Source organism: Nematolebias whitei, chromosome 15, assembly GCF_014905685.2.
Source record: "Nematolebias whitei isolate Nwh7 chromosome 15, NemWhi1, whole genome shotgun sequence".
In the NCBI taxonomy this organism is placed as follows: Eukaryota; Metazoa; Chordata; class Actinopteri; order Cyprinodontiformes; family Rivulidae; genus Nematolebias; species Nematolebias whitei.
Genome location: NC_056512.1, coordinates 4320038 through 4330563, shown reverse-complemented (window position 1 = coordinate 4330563; position 10526 = coordinate 4320038). Strand labels below are relative to the sequence as shown.

At 42.5% G+C, this 10526-nt stretch overlaps 1 protein-coding gene across 1 annotated transcript in view; it reads left to right on the top strand.

The window, feature by feature from the left end:
- Positions 1-2516: 2516 nt before the first annotated feature.
- LOC119421942 (serine/threonine-protein kinase SMG1) overlaps positions 2517-10526 on the top strand; it is a 36270-nt gene continuing 28260 nt past the window's right edge. Inside the window, exons 1-2 of the mRNA XM_037689304.1 lie at positions 2517-2616; positions 7954-8226. Of these exons, the coding sequence (XP_037545232.1) occupies positions 2582-2616; positions 7954-8226 (308 nt within the window). The 5' untranslated portion in view covers positions 2517-2581. The remainder of the gene's footprint in view (positions 2617-7953; positions 8227-10526) is intronic.

Below are 10526 nucleotides of genomic sequence, written 5' to 3'. Positions count from 1 at the left end.
AAATCTAGGCGCATCTTCCAGAAGTGTACAACGGGATTTCTCATTAAGCTGAAAAATGAGTGGTTCAATTATCACTGCAGATGTTCTGTGTGCCAGCTGTTTGAACAAACATTCTCACCTTTGACATCTTGGACCGTCTCGTCACAAAAAACATAAAGAAACCACCCAGATGACCTGACTGAACATTGTTGGATTTTATACCTGCATTATTGAGCATGGACCTTGATGTTTGATGCTCACCTTGGTCACTTCACTTCCAGCTGTGTTGTAGGGACTAGAGCCCGACCGATATGGAAATTTTGGCTATCACGATACCTATTGTGGGAGGGGGCGACTGCCAATACCCGATATAATGGCTGAAAATTTTTGAGCTTTAGTCACCTCCAAGAATCTGAGAAAACAGTGAGTGGAGCAAGGCTTGTTTATTTAGTGCAGCTGGTAGCAACCATGAAGCTAAAGCCCCCAGTATACTCCCGCGTATGTCCGTTCACGCGTACGTACTCATGTACTGTACGCAGAGGGTTCAGACTTCGTACTCCAGCGTCCATCCTGAACAGCTGCAGAGCAGCTTCACAGACAGGGGGCGTTGGTTGGTTTATGAATATGGGAATAAATCCATAAATATGCCGCTTTGGCCTATAAGTCGCAGGGCATGTAATTTGTGCAAAAAACTGACTTATAAAAAAAATATATGGTACACAGATTTTCAAGTCTAATAATACTCAATGGTTGCGATAGAGCCATTTTAACCATCGTAAATAGAAAATATTGCGATATTTCGGGTATATATTCGCTGTATATATTCGCTATATCCCCCAGCCCTATGTGTAACACTTAAAGCCCCCAGTATACTGCCGCGTACGTCCGTTCACGTGTTTGTACGCGTGTACTGTACGCAGAGGGTTCAGACTTGGTACTCCAGCGTACACCCCAAGTAGCTGCTGAGCAGCTTCACAGACAAGGGGCGTTTACCTTCGGGACAAATTGAGGTTGCCGATTGGTCATTTGCTGACACGCCTACTGGATTGATTGACAGGTCGGGGGGGGGGGGGACGAGGGCAGGCAGCCTCAGCCGCAGTGGTGTTCTGTGTTTATATGTTGTTAATAAAAATATCTTAAAAAAATAAATAAATAACAGGGAGTGCTGGCTCTGCAGCCCACACATCAGACCAGCCCACCAGGAAATCTCCAGACCCTCCCGCAGCCACGCTGGACCTGAGTTTAATTCGCTCGTGACAAATTCTTTAATTTCTCACCATTTCAGTCATGGCATCAACGGAGGAGGAAGAGATCACTGCCTCTTGGCAAAAAAACAAAAGAAAAGGCCAGATTCAATTCAGTTTATTTATATAGCGTCAAATCACAACAGAGTTTCCTCAGGGCACTTTACAGGAACATTCACAAACATAAAAACTAATTAATAAAGTTCTCTATCCGAGTCCAGCAGACAAGTTGAATCTTGGCTTTGTTGCAGTCTCCCATCCTGAGCAAGCACAGTGGAGACAGTACACTCCCTTTTAAAAGGAAGAAACCTCCAGCAGAACCAGCTCAGGACAAGCGGCCATCTGCTTTGACCGGCTGGGTTTGAGAGGACAGGAAGGAGAGACAGACAAACACAGAATGGTAGGTCCAGATGTAGGACCAGGTGTACCTGAAAGACAAAGAAAAAAAAAAGTCATGTGTTGTGAGGACAGCATACCCACACTAATGTTAGCTCGCTAACTTGAGAGGCACGTAGCTAATGGCAAGCGGGTTGTAGGATTTAAGGCAATTTATTATTGTGGATTTTTAATTTTTATTTCACAGATCAATTAAAATAAACTTACCATGCTCTGTTCAGCAAATGTGCTACACTTTATTGCTCCCTGCTTCATCTGTGCTGAATGTCAAAAGTGAACGACCGTGACTTGAAAGTAGTTTTTGTGCGCCCTCTGCTGGATACATTGTACAAATATGGCTGGTTCCAACATTTGAGGGGTGGAAATTAGAAGTCTTTATGTTGGCCAATAATTTGACCCTTGTCACTCATATGATAGGTTCCCAAGTGCCTATATATTGGTCAAAATTATCGGCCCTACCGATATATCAGTTGGGCACTAGTAAGGACACCCTCTCTTGCTCTCCTGCAGCTCTGTGCTGAGAGGAAAAGCCTGCATTAATTTCAAACACATTAAAAACTCGTAAGAAGTCAGTCGGAGGAGTTATGTCCTATTAATTTGTCTCATCATCATCCACTTGTCACTCCTGTTTCCCGTTGACTGTCTGTAATGGAGTATGTGATGAGAAGGTTGTTTAAATGTGTGACATGCTGAGGAGTTACTGTTCAACACTTCCAGGTCCACCGAGCTACGTGCCAGCCACTGCCTTCCTGCAGAACGCGGGTCAGGCCCACCTGATCACCCAGTGTGAAAGCCTGGAGGCGGAGCTGAGCTTGTTGCTGCAACAGCGCCGGGCAGCCCTTCGCAGTTGTCTGGAGCAGCTGCACAGCTATGCCACGGTGGCTTTGCTGTACCCACGAGGTACCCTGCTGTTCCACAGAGTCCACCAGTGGAAAGCTTGGCTGGAGGAACTGCTGAGGGACATGACAGTGGAGCACTGCCAGCACATCTACAGACAGTAAGGCTTTCCCTTCTGTTCCGTCATGTCGAATGTAGTAAATTGCATGTTTAAACATATTCAGGAATTTTGTTTAGCATAGGCAAGGCATGTCCAAAGTCTGGCCCGAGGGCCATTTGCAGCCCATGTTCAAATTTCCACTGGTCCACAGCCTCTGTCATAAAAATCAATAATATGTGTCCCGCAGCACCGTTGACTACAGTATAAAATACACACGTATGAAAAAGCTATATTTCACCAGAAGGTGGCAGTGTGATCCTTTCTAGACCATTTCTAAAATGATGACTATTAAAAAAAAAATTGTTGACAGCGGTGCGCTGCCCCACCAATAAAAAGAAAAAGGAGGACCCCCGCTTCCAGGACTAGTGGGAATTTGAGTGTTTTTTTCACTGAGATACAAAAAAACTCCATCTACCTAATTTGCCAAGAGACTGTGGCTGTTTTCAAGGAATTCAACATCAAGAGGCATTTCCAGAAACATGAACCATGTTAACTTCGACAAGCTAACTGGGAACAACGCTGCGAAAAAGTGAAGCAGATGAAGAGGTATGCAGCAGACATCTCATCTCTGGTTGAGGAGTTTCAACAGCACTTTTGGAATTTTGCAGCTATTTAAAAGTAGATCGTGCTGTTTTCCCCTCCTTTCTCTGTGAACCCTGATGATGCTTCAGACCACCTGCAGGAGCTCATTGAAGCTGCAGTGTCATGCATTTGAATGTTTGCTAAAAAATGTTGAGCTTGTTTGACTCAACGTACTTGTGTGAGAAAACATTCTCTGTTATGAACATTAACAAGAACTGTGTGAGGATGAGGTTTAGTTTACAATGTTCAAAGCATAAGAGGGTAAAATCTTGAAACTTTTCCCCTTTTTTTTTTTAAAGTATACCTGATGATAATATGTCTGAGTTCTCATTCATAGCAGTTGTTTCGTGTCTCACATTGGGAACGCTCTGTGTGACCTCATCAGAAGCTCCTATTATGCCAGCCAGCCAGGATTGACTGGAAATAAGCCTATCAGTGTCAAAGGAGGGCAGGCTCCCTCCCTATACAGTGAGGAAAATAAGTATTTGAACACCCTGTGACTTTGCAAGTTCTCCCACTTAGAAATCATGGAGGGGTCTGAAATTTTCATCTTTGGTGCATGCCCACTGTGAGAGACATAATCTAAAAAAAAAAACTTCCGGAAATCACAATGTATGATTTTTTAAAATAATTTATTTGTGTGTTACTGCTGCAAACAAGTATTTGAACACTTGTGAAAATCAATGTTAATATTTGGTACAGCATCTTTGTTTGCAATTACAGAGGTCAAATGTTTCCTGTAGTTCTTCACCAGGTTCACTGCAGCATGGATTTTGGCCCATTCCTCCACACAGATCTTCTCTAGATCAGCCAGGTTTCTGGGCCTGTCACTGAGAAACATGGAGTTTGAGCTCCCTCCAAATATTTTCTATAAGGTTTGGGTCTGGAGACTGGCTAGGCCACTTCAGAACCTTGATATGCTTCTTACGGAGCCACTCCTTGGTTCTCCTGGCTGTGTGCTTCGGGTCATTGTCATGTTAGAAGACCCAGCTAGGACCCATCTTCAATGCTCTAACTGAGGGAAGGAGGTTGTTCCCCAAAATCTCTCAATACATGGCCCCCGTCATCCTCTCCTTAATACAGTGCAGTCGTCCTGTCCCAGGTGCAGAAAAACACCCCCAAAACACAATGCTTCCACCCCCATGCTTCACAGTAGGGATGGTGTTTTTGGGATGGTACTCATTCTTCGTCCTGCAAACACGGCAAATGGAATTATGACTAAAAAGTTCTATTTTTTGTGAAGAGAGGCAGCTGTGAGATTAGCTGATCTGACAGTCTCAGATGAAACTTTACTTTCAGAGATGTTTCTGTTTTATTTCAAAACATACATAATCAAAAAACACACCGAGGGAAAATCACAGATCGATAAAACCCTCCACTCTGGAGATGGAGGCGAAGGTGGAGACGGATGTCTTCAGCTTGCCGGGCCCAGCTGCAGCCTTGTTCCAATGTGACATCATAGCTGGACAGCAAGGCTAGATGGGATTAGGGCGACGAGCCGGGGCATAGCCAAACTTTCCCGCCAGATCATCCGATCAGGGCGGAGGGAGGTGAGGGACAGAAAGTCCCTTTGTGTTAGCAGCCTCCTGGATTATGCCAGGCAGCTCCGAGAGGAGGGCGTGGACGGCTGGGAGTGGTGTGGTCGCCGACGTGGGAAGACCCGAGGTGGCTGAGCATCCGTTCGACCACTCTTCTTCCGTCACTATGCTCTCCAGGAGGGATGGGGCAGCGAGGTTGTTTCCAGCATCACCTTTCACAGAGGAATAGTTCGATTCACTGCATGACTCTGCGTCAAAGAAAGGCGGTGGCGTCGTCCCGCGCATAGCGTCCCGCCACGGAAAAAACATTCAGCGGAGCTGCTGCCTGCATCGCCTTTTTCGAGGGAATCATCCGATTCACCGCGAGGAACAAACGTTAGAAAAGGCGATGGTGTCGTCCAGTAGGTAGCGGCCCGCCACGGAAAAACACTCCTCGGCACTTACCTTGAACAAGGCTGCTTGTCTCTGCTTCTCCTCGTGGAGGAAGAGCTCACCGGGACGGCAGGAGGTTGGCGTGGAGGAGACCCAGGCATCCTTAGCAAAAGTTGTGCCGGTCAAAGCTGGACATCTTTTCCTTCTTCATTCTTCTTATAGTGCTAGGTAGCTGGCTGAAGAAAAAATGGGAGCCGATTACCCGGTCTCACCGTAATTTATACGAACAGGTGTGAGGCCCACACAACAGGTGAGCGTGGACTAAAGTTTTCAGTGCTGCGCGCAAAGTGATAAACCCACTAGCGATAGCCTTAAAGGGCAAAGCCTATACGAAATAGAACTTTTAGTAGATGTGTGTACAAGCTCGGTCGCTGGGCTCTTTGCTCTGGGTCAGCACAGCACCACACAGAGTAGCTGTTCGTGGTGATGGAGAGCTACACTCTCTTAACAAAGAGGGTATGCCCCATCACTAAAAACAAGAACACAAATAAGAAATATCATAATACGGCCAGGTCCATAACTGGTGTATATTGTAGAATATTTTCTGCAGTATTTATTTCATGTACTGTTGACATTTCAATGAAGTGATAAAGTAACATTTTAGGCTTTGGATTATTTGGCTGCAGGGGTGTGTGTTATCCCCACTTTTATTTGTCATACACAAATGAGTTGAAATAAATCAACAAAGACTATACACATTCAGTATGCTGATGACATGGCCTAGTTGATGGTCTGAGAGACACTGATAGCCCCTCCTTCTTCCAGCTCATAGACCAACTCTGCCTAGTTTGACAGTTTTGTGGACCTTAATGTCAGTAAAACCAAGCAGCTTTGTCTGCGAGGTAGTTTTGTAGCAGCTAGCACCATATATGTTTTCAGATCTATTATAAAAGGGGAGGAAGTAGAGCAGGTCATTGAATTTAAATACCTCAGAACAATAACTGACAACAAGTTGACCTTTCAGCCCAATGCTGACTGAGTTTACAAAAACATTAAACCAAAAACATTCAAACATCTCCATCTTCTATGTAAGAGAATCTTTAAAACAAACACACTTTGCAATTGATGCGCAGGTCATTGGTTGAAGGTGTTTCTTGTAAAGTAATTGATAATCAACAAATACAACCTGTATTGTCAGTTTCTGGAGAAAAAAAAGGCTCTCTAGATTTACATTGACCCACTTCATCCACTGTGACCATTATTCAGGTTGGTACCATCTAGCAGAAGACTGGTGGTTGTTGTACCAAAGAAAAATGAGTCAAAAAGTATTTTGTTCCCTCTGCTGTAACTGTCCCTCATAGTGTCCTCTTTAAACGTAGCTTCACAGAACAACTGTCTGCTGAGATAACAAAGTCCATGCTCAGTAATCCAGGTATACAATCCAACATTTGGACCATACAATCCAAATTGTTTGATTGTATACCTGGATTATTAAGCATGGACTTTGTTGTTTTCAACCAGTTTGACATGACTGTCAACAAGGAAGAGGGCTGGCAATGGAGGAGGGGATGTACGAAAGAGACCATCTTATCACAAGCAGAACTGGTTTGTTCCACTTTGGAGTAAGCTGTTGGGGGAAGAATCAGTTTTCTTGTGTTTCCTTGACTGATGAAGCCTTCCGGATCGAAAAACGAAACGTTTCAGTACCAAAAAAGAAACTGTCCAGATGACCTGACTGAAAAATGTTGGATGTCTGCTGAGATGTTCTTGTGTTTATGATTACTTCATCAATGCTTTATAAAGTTTTTATTGTTGCATTTTTTATTTGTGTTGTATTTTTGAATCAGTTGTCAAACAAGTCCCCATTTCATGGAATGCTATGGACAATAAAGTTGTATTGAATTAAATTGATTTTTTTTACCTGCTCTATATTTCCTGTCTGTTACTTGAGATAATACAGTATACAAAAGCTTTACTGTAATTGAAAATCTAACTGCAGCACAAACACGAGCATGTAATCTGTCATTATTATTGGCAGGTTTGTGTTTGAGGTTGTAGGTTAGATTGGAGATGAAACTATGACATCGTGTTCAAAAGGTTGTGTTTAGGCTGTCCATTAAGGTGGTGTTTCAAGATTCTCATTTAATTTAAAAAAAAAAAACTTTAGGAGCTCCTGGAACACTGACTGATTCTGACTTTTTTTCCCCTGCTGCTCTCTTCTTCAGGGGCCACCACAGTGAACTACCTCGCACAAAGACTTGACAATTATTTTTACGCCCGATGTCCTTTGTGACGCAACCACAGACCACCGAGCTTCCACAGCCCTCAGTGCGGAGCAGAGAGCTGCCATTGGGGGCATCCGGGGGAGTAGATGGTGGGGGTTAAGGGCCTTGCTCAAAGCCCAGATTGGGGCAAATGAGGGTCAAGGCAGGAGGGGTGTGGGTGTTACACCTTTCCCACCCACATTTTGATGTCAGTACCGGGAGTTGAACCGGCAATCTTCCAATCACAGGCCCACCTTCTCTAACCTCTGCACCACCACTCCCACCAGATTGATTGCTCCCTAAACAGCTGTCTTGAAAATGAGTTCTTGTGGCTCAATAAGACTACCTGTATAAATAAAGGGTAAATGAAAAAATGATTCTGATATAAACTTATTTATTCACAAAGCTGTTGATGTGTGGACAGGACTCAACAAGCTTTGTATATAAACGTAACATGACAAAGTGGGGCATACAGCAGAAGGTTGTTTTGTTTTAATCTGTGCTTTTAGACGGTTGAACTCAAGTTATTGTTTTTCACAAGTTGTTGAAGTCCTCCTGACTTTCCCTCTGTTATTTGACAGATATGAAGTGCTGTTTGCCCCGCAGCCTCCTGCAGCTGCTTGTCAGTTTCTGTCCAACGTGGAGCTGACTCTGCAGCATCAAGTGGCTGAAACAAACGAGCGCATGCTGCACCAAGCGGAGCGGCTGAAGGCGGAGGGCACCACCGTCTCAGCATGTGAAGAGCAGCTGCAGGAGATTGAAAACTGTATTACAGTCTTCTTACGAGAGAATGGAGAGTCAGGGTCACTGAGCCTCGCTGCCATCATCACCTCTGCCCTCTGTACCCTCTGCAGGTAGGACTTCTATCACCTGCTGCCAAAGGCAGAAGGGTGATCATGTTTTGGCCTGTGTCTGTGTGTCTCATGAATAGCTGAACATATTTTATTAAAATTCTCCAAAAGTAATCAGTGGATTACAATCTCCAACCGATTAACTTTTACAGTAAACCCAATCACAGATTGCCAAGAAATCAAAGTAATCTTGGCTAACATTAGGGCGGCTGTGGCTGAGTGGTTAGAGCAGTCGTCCTCCAATGCAAGAGTTGGGGGTTCGAATCCACCAGCAGTCGCATGCCAAAGTGTCCATGGGCAAGACACTGAACCCCTCTCTGCCTCTGATGTGTGTCCCATCAGTGTATGAATGTGATCTAAAGCTCTGATTAGTCTCTTTAGAATGATTTGTTCAATTATCTTTGTAGAGATCTAGTATAGAGCTGTATGAATGGGTGAATGAGACACAGATTGTTGTAAAGAGCTTTGACTATCTATAAGATAGAAAGGCGCTATATAAGTACAGTCCATTTACAATCCATTTAACATACTAAATATGAATATATATGATACATATAATAATAATAATAATAATAATAATATAAATATTATATATACATAATATTATTTTATAAATATAATATAATTATAATAAATATGAATATACTAAATACTGATAAAGTCATGATAATGGGTGATTTCAATATTCATGTAGATGTTGAAAGTGATAGTTTAAGCATAGCCTTTAAAAATTTAATAGACTCATTTGGTTTGAGACCCAAAACGTCCAAGAACCTACTCACTTTCATCATCACACCCTTGCCCTAGTTCTGACCTATGGCATTGAGATTAATAACTTAGTAATATTTCCTCAAAGTCCTGTTCTGTCTGACCATTTTTTAATAACCTTTGAGTTTACATTAAATGACTACACAGTCACTGAGAGTAAATTTCATCTCAGCAGGTGCTTATCAGAAAATGCTGTAACCAAATTTAAACAATCTCTTCCATCAATGTTTTCCTCTGTCTTGCAGAGTAATGCATCAGAGAACAGAGACTTAGATCATCTAGTTGATCATCTTACAACTTCACTCGATAAAGCTGCTCCACTGAAAAAGAAAGAAATCAATCAGAGGAAATTAGCTCCTTGGTTCAATTCTGAGTTATGTATTTTAAAACAGACATCTAGAAAACTAGAAAAAAAAATGGCGCTCCACTATTGTTGAGGAATCTTACTTATCCTGGAGAGATAGCCTGCTAATGTACAAAAAAGCGCTACGTAATGCTAGAACTTTATATTATTCATCTTTAATTGATGAGAATATAAATAACCCGAGGTTCCTTTTCAGTACCATAGTCTAATGAAAAATTATATCTCTGTTGATTCAAGTATTCCTACAACTATAAGCAGTGATGACTTCATGAGATTCTTTATAAATATATATTTTTTTCAATTAGGGAAAAAATTCAAACCAACATTCCTAGTGTCGACTCTGGTTCTGTGTCAGAAGAGACAACTTTAAAAATTTCACTAGAGCCTGATTTATGTTTGGACTGTTTCTGTCTTGTTGAGCTCTCTGAATTGTCAAAAATAATAATCTCATCCAGAATCTGTTAGGGTCATTTAGATTTTTGGAGGTCTGAGATAAGAAATAGTTGCATTTTGCTGCTTTGACAGCAGCTGTGCATTTATTCCTCATCTGTCGGAAACTCAACCAATCAGTGTCTGAGTCAGATTTTCTCGCTGCAGCCCAAAGATGGTCTCTCCTGTGCAGGTCAGCTAGCTCTGGAGTAAACCAGGGGCTGTCTCATCCCTTTATTCTGAACTGACGAAAAGGAGCATGTTTGTTCATGAAAAAAATGAAACTATTATGAAAATAGTTCCAAGCAGAGTTCACATCATCAGTTAACAGAATATGATGCCAGTCAAAGTGAGACAGATCCCAGAGGAATGACTGTTCACAGAAACGTTTCAGATCCCTTTTTTGAATTAATCTGGGCTTAGAAGGTGGAAGTTTAATATCTCTCAGAGTCACTGTCACACAGTGATCACTCAAAATGTTAGAGAATACACCTGTACCAGGGAATTTGTGAGGCATATTAGTTAGAAACAGGTCTAAGATGGAGGAATTTTCAGGATGGTTTTTATTTAATCTAGTGGGAGAGTTGATCAATTGGGTAAGATTGAGAGACAGGCAACATTCCTTGAATTTATCACAGAGGGGAGTCGACTTACACCAATCAATGTTGAGGTCTCCAGCCAAAAGGATCTCTTTGAATTTTAAATTACCAAGAAATTCCTTCAGTGCAGACAGAGCCTCAGG